Below are 18,671 nucleotides of genomic sequence, written 5' to 3' on the forward strand. Positions count from 1 at the left end.
GTGTCACACATATACACTATCATACACACACAAACAGAAAGTGAAACACAATCCTATTTTCCTGAACTGTTTAATGAACACATGTAAATATGCTGAAAGAATGAGGATTTAAAACATGTTAGGCTGATCAGCTTCTCCAGGAAATGAGCAGTATCGCCGAGATTTTCAAAGTGCGGGAATCGAACACGGTTATCATGATAATTAGAATTTAAACGGTAATACTAACCATCGGAAAATTTACAGCGGGTTTATCAATATACCAGTAATCATTACTGATAAACCGACTATAAACGACAAGTGACGAGAAGTGATGGACCGTGAAGTGTCGTATGGTGCCGCTAGCTAAAATTTTTCATTATACTTTAATTGTATTTAGTTTTGACTTTTTTACTCTAATTCAGTTAGTTTTAATTTGTTTTTAGAGCAGGTTTGCTATATAGAGTGTTTGCAAAAGGGGAACTAAATAAATAAAACAAGAAAATCTAAAGTGTGCTCAGCTGTCCAAAAGAAGGGGCTGATGTGAAGGCCCACTAGAAACTACAAGGATTCGGATTCTTCTCCCAAAAGAATCCCATTGTAGGGGTTGAATGTGTTCAAAAGTTCATGAAATCTACATTATAGTTATCACGTCAAAGTAATTGGCAAGGTTTTAATCGTTTTGGATTTTTCATTATAGTTTAGTTTTATTTAGTTTTGACTTTTTTTCTCTAATTCAGTTCGTTTTAATTAGTTTTTAGACGAGGTTTGCTAGTTTTTATTAGTTTTCATTTTTTTCTAAATGCTTAGTTTTAGTTTAGTTTTCGTGTTAGTTTTAGTTTTGTCGTATCTTTCCTCTTCTTCGTCGTAGTATTCAAATAAATCCCAGACAGGACTCTGCTGCTTTCTCCCAACTTTAGTCTCCCATGTTTCCAGGTAGAGTGGGGACCAGAAGACGACTGGAAACCACAAGTGAACACAAGTGATGGACTGTGAAGTGCCGTATGGTGCCGCTAGCTAAAATTGCTAGAGCAAAATAAATCGATTTTGTATCAATCCGACGTTGACAAAGACGAAAACGAAGGGAATTTTATCCATAATTTTTATCCGTTTTAGTTAGTTTTACAAGCACACAATAAAGTTTCAGTTAGTTCTCTTTTTGTTTTTGCTTTTAATTATAGTTTTTATTTACTTCAGTTAACGAAAATGTTTTTTCAATTCTAGTTTTCGTCATTTTATCAGTTTTCGTTAACGATAGTAACTTTGGTAATTGGTAATCGTTTTTTGCAGAATGAATGTCACACAGATTAGGACAGCGGGCCCAATAAATCCTCTATCACCAAAAAAGTCATGTTTATGTAACTGCACAGATAAGAAAATGGTCCCAAAGTCATAGAAAGTGCAACATTTCAGTGAGTTGCATTAAAAAGTGTCGACTCTAATGTGCTTTAACCTGCCTCTGACAGTAGGTTTTGATTGGCGTTTGTTTTCTGCTGCAGGGACTGTGTGACAGAGTTAAGGACTGTGCGTCAACTCTTCCTTTCTTTGCGATCGATCATTTTAAACATAAACACAGCCACCATCGCAACACGTCAGCTGCTGTCAGCGCACATTAATGTTGATTTTGTCAGACGGCGTCGTGGTTATTAAATAAAAGTTACACTCCGGCGCCGCAGCAGCTTTATTGGAAACTTAGGTCGAGTTAATCGGGTTCCTTAAGAGTCAATTGTTGTGTATCTTGGGAAGAAGTGGCTCTGTGAGGAAGAAAGAGAGAAACGGCTTCAAAGTGTGTCATGAGCATTTAACTGTAAACCATCTGCGGTCTTCGTTGTCTGGGCTCAGATGTGTTTAAGTTTGTGTACGGTTAAGTGCATTAACAGTCCCGTCTGGCAAGGTTCTAATAGTTTTGGATTTTTCATTATAGTTTAGTTCTGTTTAGTTTTGACTTGTTTTTCTCTAATTCAGTTAGTTTTAATTCGTTTTTAGAGCGGGTTTGTTAGTTTCTATTAGTTTTCGTTATTTTTTTAATGCTTAGTTTAAGTTTAGTTTTAGTTTCTTCATGTCCTTTCTCTTCTTCTCCGTCGTATTCAAATAAATCCCAGACAGGACTCTGCTGCTTTAGTCTCCATGTTTCCAAGTAGAGTGGGGACCAGAAGACGACTGGAAACCACAAGTGACAAGAAGTGACAGACTGTTAAATATCATATGGTGCCAGCAGCTAAAATTGCTTGAGGGAAATAAATTGATTTCATATCAATCCGACATTGACAAAGACGAAAACGAAGGGAATTTTATCCATAATTTTTATCCGTTTTAGTTAGTTTTGTAAACACACAATACAGTTTCAGTTAGTTATCTTTTTTTCTTTTAATTATACTTTTTATTTATTTCAGTTAACAAAAATGTTTTTTCAATTCTAGTTTTCGTCATTTCATTAGTTTTCGTTAACGATAATAACTTTGCCTTCTGGGTGACACGTGTCGGTCCCCGCTGAGCCCCGATCAGCGTCTTTTCCTGTTGATCTGATGTTGACGCCTGTCAGACATTTTGACGAGTGCACCTCTCAACTCATCCCGAACACAAACGCCGTCCCCAACCGGCAGCTGGGTGGCAAAGACGGTGATTACGAGGGCTCTTTAACCGCCCGGAGTGAAGCTAATTGGCACTGATGGGTGTGTTAATTGCAGTAGATGAGGCGGTGGCAGGCGTGTCTGAGTGTCTGACGGAATGAAGCCGCTGAGGCAAGAAGTGCCAAGAGTTAAGCTGAACCCGGGTGGGGGGTGGTTAGTGGAATGAGGTGTCTGCACACTGCACACTGCCCCCCCCCTTTAACTTCTGTCCTTTTTTTCCTTCTCTGCCTTTGATTGATGGATGAGAGCAGAGTGGTAATATATTCATCGTGGTAATTAGCAAAGAAAAGAGGCCGCTAGTTCCACCGCTGAGGAAATGTAGGCCACCCTCCTCAGTATTCATCTCTCTTTCCAAATCCAGGGTGTTTCCGCTGAGACTTGGGCCTCTTCCCGCATTTGGCCCAGCGATGATTGAAGAGGTTGGAGAGGCTCGGGCATGCATATGTAATCATATGTGCGTCAGAGGAGACATAAAGACTCTGCTCTTATACAGAGCAGCAGCAGCCACAGCTCTACTGTTGTGTTCTGCACCTCCACGCTGTGGCGGCAGATGTGTAGAGTTTAGTTTGGAGAAGTTCACCTCATCACCTCAGGCACTGTCACCAAATACAGCATGATACAGCAGCCTCTTCACACATGCGTTATATAAAAGGCCAAGTGCAGCTGCACACTCAGACTGGATGGAGATGCATTCTCCAGGCCTGGAAACTGAAGCCAACACTCAAGTGCCAAAAGCTCCAGTTCCTTCAATGTCCACTTGAGACTGCCTCCAAAAGTGAGTCAGTCCCCGTAGACGCCCACGTTAAGGCGAAGACACACCAACCTGATTTTCGGCGGCGGGACTTCGTCGGGCAGTCTGGTGAGGTCGGTGACGTGAGTCTGGTTGGTGTGTTCTGAGCGATCGGCCGTTGTTAATGCCAGGAGGGCTGTGTATTGTGTGTGCCAGTCCAAATCTACAGGTTAAAGCACATTAGAGTCGACACTTTTTAATGCAACTCACTGAAATGTTGCCCTTTCTATGACTTTGGGACCATTTTCCTATCTGCACAGTTACATAAACATGTCTTTTTTGGTGATAGAGGGTTTATTGGGCCTGCTGTCCTAATCTGTGTGACATTCATTCTGCAAAAAACGATTACCAATTACCAAAGTTACTATCGTTAACGAAAACTGATAAAATGACGAAAACTAGAATTGAAAAAACATTTTCGTTAACTGAAATAAATAAAAACTATAATTAAAATAAAAAACGATAACTAACTGAAACTTTATTGTGTGCTTATAAAACTAACTAAAACGGATAAAAATTATGGATAAAATTCCCTTCGTTTTCGTCTTTGTCAACGTCGGATTGATACAAAATTGATTTATTTCGCTCTAGCAATTTTAGCTAGCGGCACCATACGGCACTTCACAGTCCATCACTTGTGTTCACTTGTGGTTTCCAGTCGTCTTCTGGTCCCCACTCTACCTGGAAACATGCAGACTAAAGTTGGGAGAAAGCAGCAGAGTCCTGTCTGGGATTTATTTGAATACGACGACAAAGAAGAGAAAAAATATGACAAAACTAAAACTAACACGAAAACTAAACTAAAACTAAGCATTTAGAAAAAAATGAAAACTAATAAAAACTAGCAAACCTCGTCTAAAAACGAATTAAAACTAACTGAATTAGAGAAACAAAGTCAAAACTAAATAGAATTAAAGTATAATGAAAAATCCAAAATTATTATAACCTCGATCGCAACATCATCATCGTCTAAAGATCTTAATAACAGTTGGACTCAGCGCTGTCAGAGTTACTGAATCTCTCATTCCAGACACAATCATGTCTCCTGAATCGACCATGCTGGTGTATGTGTGTTTGTGGAGAGCTGGAAAATGGATTAAATTGTGTTTGTGTGTGTTAATGTGTTTTTGGGTCGTCAGGTGACTTTGCTGTGTTGCTCAAAGCTGGGATGACGGTGAAGCAGGCCATTGTGTACAATCTGCTGTCGGCCCTCATGGCCTACGTGGGCATGCTGATCGGCACCGCTGTGGGCCAGTACACCCACAACGTCACCAGCTGGATCTTCGCCATCACAGCTGGCATGTTCCTCTACGTGGCTCTGGTGGACATGGTGAGCTGGAGTCCTGCACCTGACAAACCCCCGCAGCAGAAAAACAGCAGCTTAACTTTGACTCGGCCTTTTCTTTGTGCACCCTGATCTGCATTGTTTAATTGGGCCAAATCTGGTTCTGATCCCTAATAGGGATGGAACCATATGAAAATTTCATATCACAGTTACTGAGACCAAAATTATCACGGTTATCATTATTATCACGGTATTGTTGAAATCGTGCTCAAAATGTTCAAACAGTACTAATACACACACTGAAATAATTTAACCAAATTGTATTTTGAAAAAAAAAAAAAAACAATCAAAATAATTGGCACAATGTACCTTCTGTTGCAGAAACATTCAAATATTAACCCTTAGTGGTCTGAGCCTATTTTGGCCGTTTTTCTGTCCTTTTGATTTTGTCTTTATATACTATATAAACAAATGTTTACTATACCCATGTTTGGGATCTTTTTTTCAGCACGACTTCATTTATCTCATCTATTATTTTTTCACTTTAACCTGCTATAAAAATATAAAAAACACAAAGAAATATAAAATCCGATTTGAAAAATGTATATACGTTATTGCATAAATTAACACACAGATGCTTAACGAACCTTTTCAAAGACTTTAAAAGTGAATATTGGTTCCAAATATTAGGTATAGAAAATTTAAATTGTAATAAATTCAAACTATACTCAAATATTTGACATAAAAGCAGATCTTTACATCGGGTTTTTTCCCCTAGAAGTGCAGAAATCAAACACAGTTATCATGATAATTAGAATTTAAATGGTAATACTAACCGTCTGCAATTTTACTGCAGTTTATCGTTATACCAGTAATCATTTCATCCCTATTATATAACTAAACAAAAATCTGAATATTTGCATAATTTTGGACTGATGTTATTACAGTACTAACCTAATAGCTAGAAGAAACCTAGAAAAAAATGTGCTCATTGATGCGCTGGTAATGTTCCTGTTAGTACATGATGTTCCGTATGTCAAGTGAATTTGAAGCAAACTTTTAAAAATGTTGCTCCAAGAAAAGGAACTTTTCATTAACATGCATAAATGTATATACTTTATTGCATAAATAACACACAGATGCTTAACGAACCTTTTCAAAGACTTTAAAAGTGAATATTGGTTCCAAATATTAGGTATATACAATTAAAATTGTAATAAATTCAAACTATACTCAAATATTTGACATAAAAGCAGATCCTTACATAGGTGTTTTTTCCCCTAGAAGTGCAGAAATCAAACACTGTTATCATGATAATTAGAATTTAAACGGTAATACTAACCATTGGCAATTTTACTGTGGTTTATCATTATACCGGTAATCGTTATATCCCTATTATATGACCAAAAAAAATCTGAATATTTGTGTAATTTTGGACTGATGTTATTACAGTACTAACCTAATAGCTAGAAGAAACCTAGAAAAAAAAGGGCTCATTGATGTGCTGGTAATGCTCCGGTTTGTACATGATTTTCCATAATATGTCAAGTAAATTTTAAGCAAACTTTTAAAAATGTTGCCCAAAAAAAAGGAACTTTTCATTAACATGTATAAATATACATAATTTATTGCATAAATCACACACAGATGCTTAACGAACCATTTCAAAGACTTTAAAAGTGAATATTGGTTCCAAATGTTAGGTATATACAATTAAAATTGTAATAAATTGAACTATACTCAAATATTTGACATAAAAGCAGATGTTTACATAGGTGTTTTTTCCCCTAGAAGTGCGGTAATCAAACACTGTTATCATGATAATCAGAATTTAAACGGTAATACTAACCGTCTGCAATTTTACCGCGGTTTATTGTTATACCGGTAATTGTTACATCCCTAATCCCTAATGGTGTGTGTGTGTGTGTGTGTGTGTGTGTGTGTTCGTCTCTTCGACAGTTGCCAGAGATGCTTCACGGGGACAGCGAGGACCACAAGCGGTGCCAGCTGGGACACTTTATCCTGCAGAACCTGGGCTTGCTGACCGGGTTCGGCATCATGCTGCTCATAGCCATCTTTGAAGACCAAATCGTTTTCGACTTTGGCTTTTAGTGGAGGTGGGGGGCTGGGTTTGGGGTGGGGGGGTTGGATGTATCATTATTAATGTCGCTCTTGGCCTTAACATGCTTTGTTTGTGGTGTAACGGGCCGGTCCTGCATGCAGCCCGAGCCTCCATTCCAAACACGCTTATGTCATGTGATGTTTACGCGCTGCTCATCCATCATGTGTCTGTGAAGCACAACCACGCACCAGAACACACAAACTGGACTTGAACATACGAGCGAGCGGGGCGGCCGCAGAAGACGCACCTGCCCGCCACTGCGCCCGCCCATCCATCATCGCCTGCTGTTGATGTGTTGTCGTCCGGTCTTCCCTCTGTGCTGTGTCTCCATCCATCATCATCATCATCATCATCATCCTCCTCCTGCTGTGTGTCACATGTGTCTGCGCCGAGCCCCGCCCACCAGAGACACAACATGTCCTCGCACAGACGAGCGACGGTGGCGTTCAACCATCGGAGCCTCTGCAGCTCAGCCGACGTCTGTTCTGGTCACTGGCTTTCCTTTACAGCACAGGTGTCAAACATGAGGCCCGGGGGCCAAATCTGGACCCCCCGCCAAAGGTTCCGTTCCGGCCCTGCAGGATGGAAGCGCAAAAATGAACCTGAACAGTCCAGGTTGAACAAATCCTTTTGGTTCAGGTTCCACATACAGACCAACGTGGTCTACAGCAAAAATGAAAACACAATAACCCTTAAACAATGACAACCACAAATTTTCTTTGTGAAAAATTATGTGGAAAAAATTTAAGTGAAAAAAAAATAACATTACACTGTGAAAATATTTACATTTACAAAACAATTCTTTCACAATAAAACGCGAATAAATACATAAATTAAAACAAAGATGGACAACCCGAAATGTGTAATTTGAACAATATTCTGCCTGTTACTAAATGTTTTGTGCATTTATGGATCCACTGGGATCTGGAGTTGAGTTAATAGTAATAACAGATGGAATATTGTAGAAGTTGTTCAAATTTTAGACCAAACTCCAAAATTTTAACAATATTCTGCCTGTTACCAAATGTTATATAACATTGTGTGTAATGTACATGTATAAATAATAAGTCGAGGCATAATATTGTTAAAATTGCACTAATTTATCAAATGAAATTTCAGTTTTTTCAGGTTATTCACATCTTTTTTGTAAAATGTAAATATCTTCACAATTGGGTTGTTTTTTTTTATACTAAAACAAAAAGAAAAACTTGGATTTGTCATTGTTTATAGGTTATTAAGTCATTATTTTACTGGTCTGGCCCACTTGAGATCAAACTGAAATAAATATGGCCCCTGAACCAAAATGAGTGTGACAGCCCTGGTTTACAGAAACACAAACCCCCCCCCCCAAAAAAAAAAAAAAAACGAGTGGTTATTTGGTCTTAAAATACAAAAGTGAACATTTACATCCATGGACAAACAGACACAGAAGCTAAACATGTGACTAGTGTAAATACATGACTCTGCAAAGGTGAAGTGATCTGGAAAACAAAAAATAGATTGTGGCAGTAACAGTACAAGAAAGAAATTAAAGGTTTTTTTTTTTTTTCATTTATACAGTTGGACTTTAACGTAATAAAACTAAGACAGTCCTACATTTACAAGAAAAAAACTCCTGAGGTTAAAATGGTGCTCATGAGTTTACATGTTAATAAAATATTAAACATTCTTTAATTTGATGTAAGTGATCAGGCCAAACAAAGTTCAAACTAAAAAAGGCATCTAAAAAAAAGCACAATCATTAAATAAAATTAACAATATTTCATAGCTGTGCATGCTTTGGATGGATCACTTAACTGATAATATGACGGCATAAACCATAAGAGTCAGAAGAAATATTTAAAAATGACAAATACAAAATTACAAGAAATAGAATAAAGCATAAAAAAGTGAAAAAAAACAAACACAGTGAAGTCAGAAAATCAAATAAAACCAATAACCATCGAACCGTTGAGAATAAATGAGCTGCTATGTGGGACTGGTCGGATCAATAACCACTCCTTTTTCATGTTGAATCTTAAACCTACTGGGAGGTTTCCTCTCCTTTAAATGCTGTTGAATTGAATTCAACCTCCAGTGTCAAAGCTGAACGGTGTGTCCTGAAACAGCTCAGTGTTTGTTTTTTTGTTGCTGCTGAGTCCATGACAGAGTGTTGTCTAATTGTCGGATGTGATCTTTGGGATCACGGTTATTGGTGGTATCTAACTCTGCTGCCAGCGCTTTTCCAATGAGCCTTTACTACTAATCAGTGTTTTACTTTAGAGACTAGGTGTCGCCTGTTGTATTTGACCTTTTTTTTTAACACAATCAGTAAGTAGCCAAATCAGATGTATAGTTGTTAGGCCTTTATGTTGTGTCTTTCTTTGAAATAATCAGAAAAAAATGTGAAACACTTAGGTGCTGGGTTTACCAGATGTGTTTTGGTGCCTCTTGCGGTGGTCTAAGGTGCTGCGTCCAGGTGGACGTCCTGCTGTGGACAGAATGTCCATCTGTGGTGACAGACTGTAAATACACAGGCCTGTGCTGATCTGCTTTAAAGCTGCAGGAGACTTTCATGACCAGTTTTTTAACTAATCTGTCAAACCTCAGTCATATCCTCAGTGTCATGAATCTGTTCGTCTGTCTGTCATCACTCACCTGAGTCTCTTCCCTCTCAGTGAACAGTTTCTTAGTTCCATCCACCAGAAACAAACCATGTGTTTACAAACAATAATAACAGATGGAATATTGTAGAAATTGTTCAAATTTTAGTTCCAAACTCCAAAATTTTAACAATATTCTGCCTGTTACCAAATGTTTATGGAACATTGTGTGTAAATGTACATGTATAAATAATAAGTCGAGGCATAATATTGTTAAAATTGTACAAATTTTTCAAATGAAATTTCTGTTTTTTCAGGTTATTCACATTGTTTTTGTAAAATGTAAATAATTTCATAATTTAATTGGGTTTTTTGTACTAAAACAAAAAGAAAAACTTGAATTTGTTATTATTTACAGGTTATTAAGTCATTCTTTTACTGGTCTGGCCCGCTTGAGATCAAATTGGGCTAAACATGGAACTGAACCAAACTGAGTTTGACAGCCCTGCTCTGTTCATATTCCTTCAGCTGTTTCCGCATTTCTGCGTTGTGTTTGTCTCATTCATATAATATCATATGGTTGCACTGCTGCTGTCAGGTGACTGCATGAACCTCCCTTTCCCACAATGCACGTCACAACAAAATTCCTCAGATGCCCGAGTTCTCTCCTGGCTCCGTTTGTAAACACATGGTTTGTTTCTGGTGGATGGAACTAAGAAACTGTTCACTGAGGGAAGAGATTCAGGTGAGTGATGACAGACAGACTCATGATACTGAGGATATGACTGAGGTTGGACAGATCTGATGAAAAGTTGGTCACGAAAGTCTCCCACACCTTTAATCAGTCAAAAGTCACACCCCCTGCTCAAACATTCTTTCAACACCAGTTTTACATTAAAAAAAAAAAAAAAAAAAGTCTTTTTACACATTCCAATACAAACTTTAAATTACATAATAATGTCACACATAGGAATGTCCAGTCGACGCTGAGGCTTTAGTGCTCTGACAAGTTCTAAACCGTAGCATCTGTTTTTCCACCCTCCAGTCCCGGTTTGTTCTGGTGTTCAGCCCTCAGGAGGATTTGAGTTTTTACACTCATTCAAGTATTTTGACCATAGTGAGGTGAAGTCCAGTCCTTCCAGTTGAGCTGCATGGGACTGACTTTGTGTAAAACTTTATCGTAGTCGGTGGTGAGAGACAAACATGCCATTCTTTACATCAGGGGTGTCAAACATGTGGCCCGGGGGCTCAAATGCAGCCCGCCAAAGGTTCCAATCCGGCCCCTGGGATGAATCTGCAAAGTGCAAAAATTACACTTAAGATGTGAACAATCAAGGATGTCGAAGTCGTTTTTGTTCAGGTTCCACATACAGACCAATGGAATCTCAACTAAAATAACAGCGTAATAACCTAGAAATATTGACTCCAAATTTTCTTAGTTTAATGCGAAAAACATAATATTATATGACATCTGTAAATAAGTAATGACAACTCCAAATTTCTCTTTGTTTTAATGTAAAAACTTACATTAAATTATGAAAATATTAACATTTACAAACTATCCTTTAACAATAAAATGCAAAAAACCTGAAATTTTGGAAGTGAAATTTTAACGTTATTCTTCCCGTTATTAAATATTTTGTGCCTTTGTAGATCTGCTCCGTAATATGCAGGTATAAATGGTAAGTTGAGGTGTAATATTGTTAAAATCGCACTTATTTTTCTCAAGACATTTCAGTTTTTTCAGGTTATTCCCATCATTTTGTAAATGTACATATTTTTATAATTTAATTTTGATTGCACTGAAACAGAGAGAAAAATTTGGAGTCGTCATTATTTACAGGTTATTATGCTATTATTTTACTGGTCCGGCCCACTTCAGATCATATGAGGCTTAATGTGGCCCCTGAACTAAAATGAGTTTGACAGCCCTGATTTATGTGTTTGTCAAGTTAAAACATCCTTTTACATTTTTTTAGTTGCAGTTTTGTTAAAACTGTTGAATTAACAGACTCTGAAAATACAGATATTCAAAGACCTAAAAGTCATGGAGGTATTTTTTTGGACATTTTTCCTTCTTTCTGTGACACTGAACCCAACCTGTGATGAGCTGCTCTGTTGTGGTTTCAGCTGTGTTGAACATTCCCGTGTTGTGGGGATGTGCATTTAGAGGACGGTCAGCGGCCGGTGCCCCCCCACCCACCCACCCACCCACCCTTACATTCCACTGGCTGTCACGGCTCTCATGCTCCCACACAGATGGCGTCTGTGTGTCATCATTATCCTGTCACTGTGTGACATCATTTGTCTGTGTTGACTGGGTGTAAAATCATTTTCAGTCGTCTTGAACTAATTGATGGGACTGAATCATGCATGAAGCATGAGTGAAATGGTACGGACGTCTTGTCGAGAGTAAATTGTTTTTCATTGTCTGTCCCTCCAGGTGAAACTGTTGACAAACTGTTACTTTTTCATTGAACTGTACATAAAGATCAGGGTGTGTTCTTTGGGGCCGAGTGGACCATGTTGGATGAGCCTTGTTTTTGTTCAAAAATGAACTCAATCTGTGTTTTCAGGGTTTTATTCATTCAACTCATGCTGACGTTTAATGTGAAAATGCAAATTATTGTTACCAATAAAGTTTACAATTTGTTGTCGATGTATAATCAACAGTGATTCAGTTTATGTCCAATAACAATCAGAGTCTTTGACTTGTTTTTTTTTTTTTTTTTTTTCTTTTAAACTGGACTTTGATCCGCCTCTGTCTGGGCCCCAAAGAGTCCACCTGTATCAGCCAAAAAGCACCTGTAAAATGAAGGTCCATGAATGTTTTTTTTTTTTTTTTTATTGTGTGTATGTTTAGTAGCCTGGATGTAAAATGCAAATGTGTCATCTTTGCTGTTTGGCTGTCTGTGCATTCTGTCCATTTTGAACAGAAAATAAACTCTGGAAAGAGCTGGACTGTCACACTTTATGAACAACTAACACTAACAACCATGTGGAAGTTCCTCTGCTCACTTTACCAGAACAGTACTCATAACACTCCCATTAAGGTACTTTATTAATCATTTACAACTACAGGGATCTGTTGGGATGATGCAGTGGCAGCTCATCAATAGAGGGCGCTATGCAAGGTTATAATCGTTAATGAAAACTAATGAAATGATGAAAACTAGAATTGTAAAAACATTTTTGTTAACTGAAATAAATAAAAACTGTAATTAAAAGAAAAAAACGATAACTAACTGAAACTGTATTGTGTGTTTACAAAACTAACTAAAACATAAAAATTATGGATAAAATTCCCTTCATTTTCATCTTTTTCAATGTTGGATTGATCTGAAATTGATTTATTTTGCTCAAGCAATTTTAGCTGTTGGCACCATATGATATTTAACGGTCTGTCACTTGTGTTCACTTGTGGTTTCCAGTCGTCTTCTGGTCCCCACTCTACCTGGAAACATGGAGACTAAAGTTGGGAGAAAGCAGCAGAGTCCTGTCTGGGATTTATTTGAATATGACCACAGAGAAGAAGAGAAAAGAGACGACTAAACTACAACTAAACTAAAACTAAGCATTTAGAAAAAAATGAAAACTAATAAAAACTAGCAAACCTGCTCTAAAAACTAATTCAAACTGACTGAATTAGAGAAAAAAAAAGTCAAAACTAAATAAAACTAAACTAGAATGAAAAATCCAAAACTATTAAAACCTTGGCGCTATGGCACCACACCCCCCATCTCACATGAAGAAGAAGACAATAGGAATCACATAAAATAATTCCACAAAAACATGAAAATTTAAATAAACAAACTACAAGATACAGCCCATGAGCGCTGTGTATAATCTGCATACAAGTGGAGTTTAAAAATGGTTTTTAGTTGTTTAATGAACAGTCAAGTCACATGTTTCCTGTTTATCTGGTCGCTGTCCAGAGAGGAGGTGCTGAAACACTTTGCCGCGTGTCTGGAAGAGGTGAAAAGAGGTCATCCAGAACACGTCAAATACATCTACATACATTAATATGCACTGGAGATAAGTGTATGTGAGTTACACGCAGGCTCAAAGCATGTCACTCATAGGTTAGGTGGAACAAAGCGCTGCTACTGACATTTAATGTGTTGGAATGAGCGTGTCTCAATTAATCCACCAGGGGGCACCACTCTGAATTAACCATACTGGACAAATACCACGAAGAAGAGGAAAGTCAGTAATAATAAACATGGAGACGACAGAGGAAACACTAATGTGATACTAGTGCCGCAGCGTTTTCTCTGGTAAGGTTTAAAAGTTTAGCTTCAGCAGGAAGAGAAAAGACAAATGAGACACAAGTTTGGTTTTCTCTTCCACTGGTGGTGGTCCGCACCGCTCCGTACCTCCATAGTATTATCAGTAGGATGTAAAGCGGCCCAGCCCTGGGTAGTTGTCCTAAATGTGTCAGTAGTTTTTCTCTAACTCCCACAGTGGCTCTTTGAACAGATCCTCTACCTCCACGGTTCCGCTGGTATTCTCCGTCTGGGCACTCATCCTCCATCAGCTGGAAAACAGATGGAATGTACGCAGAGGACGGACAGAACGCTCCCATTCACCCCCAGAGACGCTGAGTGTCCGGGGGCGGGACAACATGGTGGCATTTATCCAATTACTGTTCAGTTTTGAGGCGATGAAAAAAGCAGTTCCACTCAGTCCCACTGAAGTGCATGGACGCTGAGCGTCTACAGACAAATGCACTGAGCAGAGATGGAGGAGAAAACACAGACACGGGAACAACATCCAGTCTGATGATTTGTGATAAAGCTGATTCTGAACGAACTCATCTGTGAGATGAACGTGTTCTAACACATTTGGAGTCAATGAAATGTCAACACAGCCGTACAGATTTAACCATTTAATTTTCATAACTTTCGTGGAAGCTGAGCTTCCACTGCAGTCTGAGACATCCCCTCTGCTCTAGAGACTCTATCCAAAAATGTGACTGGTGACAAATCCATCCCCTCTTTCTGGTGTAATTGCAGACTTTTGGAGACTGATGTGAAAACACATATCGCTGTTTGTCTAAAACAAATCACTGAATATAAATCAGTCCCACTGACAGTTTTCTGTATTGTCTCTTTTTGGTCCATTCAGATTGTTAATGTAGACTGAAAATCGAAAATGTTACGATTAAAAAGGTTCATGTTTTACTGTGACTTGTTGTCGTCTCCTAAGTGGACCGTAAAGTAAAAAACCAAACCAAACGGAAGGAAATGCTGTCGAATTTTCCTCGATAATAAAGTGAGTTGATGTTTTAGACCACGTTTCCAGGCCCTTAGGATCAGTCTTCTGTGTAAAGCACGGACGTTAAAAGGTGAAATATAGTATGAATGTTCTGATGAGCGGTCGTCACTGCCTAACATTTATATTTTAATGGCTGTGCGAGAAAGATCCACAGTTTAAATGTCAGAGCATAAATTTCACCAACAGACAAACCACGATCACTGTTTAACATCTGAACATGGAGTTATAAATGGAAACTTTGGGGACATAAAGTTATAAAACAATAGCATTAAGGAGGAGGAGGAGTTCCCCTTGGGCTATTAAGAAGTCTTGGTTATGCAAAGAGGATAAACTGGGCCACTCAATAAAACATCCGCTCCAAAAAAACACAATAAAAACAGTTTGTTGTGTCGGAGCCAGAACTCATGTTTGGTCCTTGCAGAACATTTGCATTTCAAAGTGAACCGCAGAGGCCTCTGTTGTGTTTTTTCCCCACAAATAATAAACACATTTTTAATTAAGTTCCGCTTTTGTCAAAAAAACTGATTCTGTTCATAACTTGCCCTGAAATGTCTGAATATTAAAAGAGTTGGTGTTGTGCATTATTCATTACCAGAGAATATGAAGATGAGCGAATAGTAGAAAAGAACAGAAAAGAAAAGAACAGAAAAGAAAAGAACAGAAAAGAAGAAAAGAAAAGAAAAGAAAAGGAAGAAAATAACGAAGTGGGTGAGATGTTTGTGTGGCTGCTCGTACAACACTACGCAGTGTTGGGCGAATTACTTTTAAAAAAGTAATTATAGTTACTAGTTACTTTCCCAAAAAAGTAATTGAATTAGTAATGGAATTACTCCTTCATGAATGTAATTAGTTACCAGGGAAAGTAATTATTGCATTACTTTTTAGATAAACCTTCAAATATGTAAAAGGAAACAGATTTTTGAGCGTGTTTCACAGGCAGTTATAGAGTAGAACAGCAGACAGGTACTGCAGACCAGGACTGTGGGGAGGCTGGGGTCCACCAGGGCCAGGCTGGGGTCCACCAGGGCCCGGCTGGGGTCCACCAGGGCCAGGCTGGGGTCCACCAGGGCCCGGCTGGGGTCCACCAGGGCCAGGCTGGGGTCCACCAGGGCCCGGCTGGGGTCCACCAGGGCCAGGCTGGGGTCCACCAGGGCCAGGCTGGGGTCCACCAGGGCCCGGCTGGGGTCCACCAGGGCCAGGCTGGGGTCCACCAGGGCCCGGCTGGGGTCCACCAGGGCCCGGCTGGGGTCCACCAGGGCCAGGCTGGGGTCCACCAGGCCCAGGCTGGGGTCCACCAGGGCCAGGCTGGGGTCCACCAGGGCCAGGCTGGGGTCCACCAGGGCCTGGCTGGGGTCCACCAGGGCCCGGCTGGGGTCCACCAGGGCCAGGCTGGGGTCCACCAGGGCCCGGCTGGGGTCCACCAGGGCCAGGCTGGGGTCCACCAGGGCCCGGCTGGGGTCCACCAGGGCCCGGCTGGGGTCCACCAGGGCCAGGCTGGGGTCCACCAGGGCCCGGCTTTTCCACCACATAAGTGCATATCTGCATTTATAGAAGCAGATGCTCCTCCAGTTAATCCCACATCTCCTTTTTTCAGTGGCTCCTCTCTGATCCAGCGGTAAATGTCTTCAGTCCAGTCAGTCAGAGTCACTGATAACTCCTCCCCTAAATTAGCTGATAACTCCTCCCCTAAATTAGCTGCACACGTAGCTGCGTTCAAGTGCCTGTGTTGTGCTGGGACAACTCAAACTGGTAGATGTCATCAGTGGTTTAGGTGAAGGCGGAGTGGACAGCTCAGACTCATGGACACACAGGTGAAGTATGAAGGCATTATGGGGGATTTGAATAGAAGAACGACTCGCAACGAATCGGTTCTTATGGTTCACTGAAAAGAGCCGTTCAAAAGACTCGACTCGTCTGCGAACGCCACACCTCTGGTGCCTGGCTGAGTGAGTCAGGACAGATAACAGCTGTTAGATCAGTGCATAGTAACGCACCACATTTCACTGCCGGTAACAGTGACGGCGTTCTAACGTTTCAAATAGTAATTCATTAGATTACCTGTAACTGGAAAACAATAACAGCGTTAGAAACGCCGCTGGTTTTACCATCGTTATTCCCAACACTGACACTACGGAACCACCCACTGTATAAACCATAAGGACTGAGGACAATCAGACACAGGTGTCCCCCCTCCCATGGTTAGAATAGTTTTGGCTTTTTAATTATAGTTTATTTTATTTAGTTTTGACTTTTTTTTCTCTTATTCAGTTAGTTTTAATTCGTTTTTAGAGCAGGTTTGCTAGTTTTTATCAGTTTTTGTTTTTTTCTAAATTCTTAGTTTTAGTTTCGTTTTAGTTTTTTCTCTTTCATCTTTCATCTTGCTCGCTGTCGTACATATGTTTCCAGGTAGAGTGGGGATGAGAAGACCACTGTAAACCACAAGAGGTGACGGTCCGTGAAGTGTCCTATGGGGCCGACTAGGGGTGGGAATTGAGAACTGGTTCTTTTTGAGAACCGGATCCCAGTAGCTTGATTCCTTGGAATCGTTTGCCTGCTTAACCATTCTGCTTATCGATTCTGCCTTCGTTGCACATGTGTGATGACATCACGCGTACGCTGCATTGTTTTGGTCAGATCGTAGCCAACATGGCGTCGAGGCAGAAACGGTCTAAACAGACCACACCAGGTCCCCTGGAACACTGTCAGAGCTTCCACTTCTTCTAAAGGCTGGAATCCCTCCAGTCTGTTCAGACATTTGTCCACAGCATGGGATTGATTTACAGGAATGTCACGTATTCGATTCACTACGTAGGCGAGGCAGGTTTATTAGTACAGCACAATTCATACACAGGGCAGTTCACAGTGCTTTACAAAAATGGAAATGAGACAGAATAAAAACACACAATTATAATTAAAACATAATCAATAAAACATAAATAATAATCAGTTAAAACAAAGTAAAAGGTCAGAGTGCAGATAGAACCCTTCCAGTTGTTCTGTGCACAGTTGAACAGCTGTTTTCAGCCTGGACTGAAACCCTGTCAGAGTACTGGTCTGTGTCAGGAAGGCTGTTCCAGAGTTTAGCTGCAGACTTAGCGGCGCTTGTGAATCTATCGGCCTCTGACCAAAACAATGCAGCGTACGCGTGAAGTCATCGTGCATGTGCAACGAAGGCGGAATCGATAAGCAGAATCGTTAAGCAGGCAGGCAAACGATTCTGAGGAATCGAGCTACTGCTACCACTACTATTCCCATCCCTAGGCACGCTGTTGGACTTCACTGAGCAACTGAGAGTCGATCCATTGTGTCATTAATGTTTGTAGAAGCGTGTGCATGTGGAGTGATCACAACACCTTCATCCAATGAGTTGGAGAGGTGTCCCAATACTTTTGTCAATATAGTGTATCTAGTGGTGAAGTTCCCAGAGCGATAAGAGTTATTTAATGAATTCTGTTTCCACATCAGGGTCAGAACCCAAATTGTGTTGCAGAGAATAAAATGGACCAAACCAATGTGATACGTGAATTAATTTTCTGAATAAAAACAGAAGGAAACATTCTGTGAAGTTCAAATACTTACATCAGCAGAAGTGAAAGGCAGAGGAGAGGCTTCAGTTGTAAAGTATGAAGCAAGATTTCAATCACATCACAAGAAGAACGACATGTAAAATGTGGAGGTTTTGCAGCTGACTGGCAGTGAAGGCGTGTCCTCATCAGACCAGTTCTGAACCACGCCAGAGACTCTGAAAACTACGAAATACACGACAATGGAGCAGTAAAAACAAAAGCACCACATAGAACAGGGGCCTGTTGAACCACATTATGTAATAAATTCCCATTATGTAATAAAAGTTCAAAATGTAATAAGAATGTCACGTCATCTTGTAATAAAGCCGCATAATGTAATAAACTGACGCATTTTGTAATAAACTACCTCAATGCATTATGTAGCAAATTTTTTTGCATTATGTAGTAAGTTATTACAATTTGAGAAATTTATTACAAAATGC

General features: G+C 39.7%; 1 protein-coding gene and 1 long non-coding RNA gene across 4 annotated transcripts in view; one reads left to right on the forward strand and one right to left on the reverse strand.

Moving 5' to 3' along the window:
* The window catches only part of slc39a10 (solute carrier family 39 member 10), a 64,526-nt gene extending 57,214 nt beyond the window's left edge, over positions 1 to 7,312 (forward strand). For all 3 annotated transcript variants that reach the window (XM_030125577.1, XM_030125575.1, XM_030125576.1), the window contains 2 exons: positions 4,536 to 4,726; positions 6,641 to 7,312. In XM_030125577.1, the coding sequence (XP_029981437.1) occupies positions 4,536 to 4,726; positions 6,641 to 6,793 (344 nt within the window). In that variant the 3' untranslated portion in view covers positions 6,794 to 7,312. The remainder of the gene's footprint in view (positions 1 to 4,535; positions 4,727 to 6,640) is intronic.
* Positions 7,313 to 9,028: 1,716 nt separating this feature from the next.
* LOC115413022 (uncharacterized) lies at positions 9,029 to 10,598 on the reverse strand. The gene is made up of 2 exons (XR_003934416.1): positions 10,221 to 10,598; positions 9,029 to 9,334 (listed from the first exon to the last, which is right to left on the reverse strand). It is a non-coding gene; the product is annotated as an uncharacterized LOC115413022 (long non-coding RNA).
* Between the last annotated feature and the right edge of the window lie 8,073 nt (positions 10,599 to 18,671).

This window comes from Sphaeramia orbicularis, chromosome 21 (assembly GCF_902148855.1).
Source record: "Sphaeramia orbicularis chromosome 21, fSphaOr1.1, whole genome shotgun sequence".
NCBI lineage: Eukaryota > Metazoa > Chordata > Actinopteri > Kurtiformes > Apogonidae > Sphaeramia > Sphaeramia orbicularis.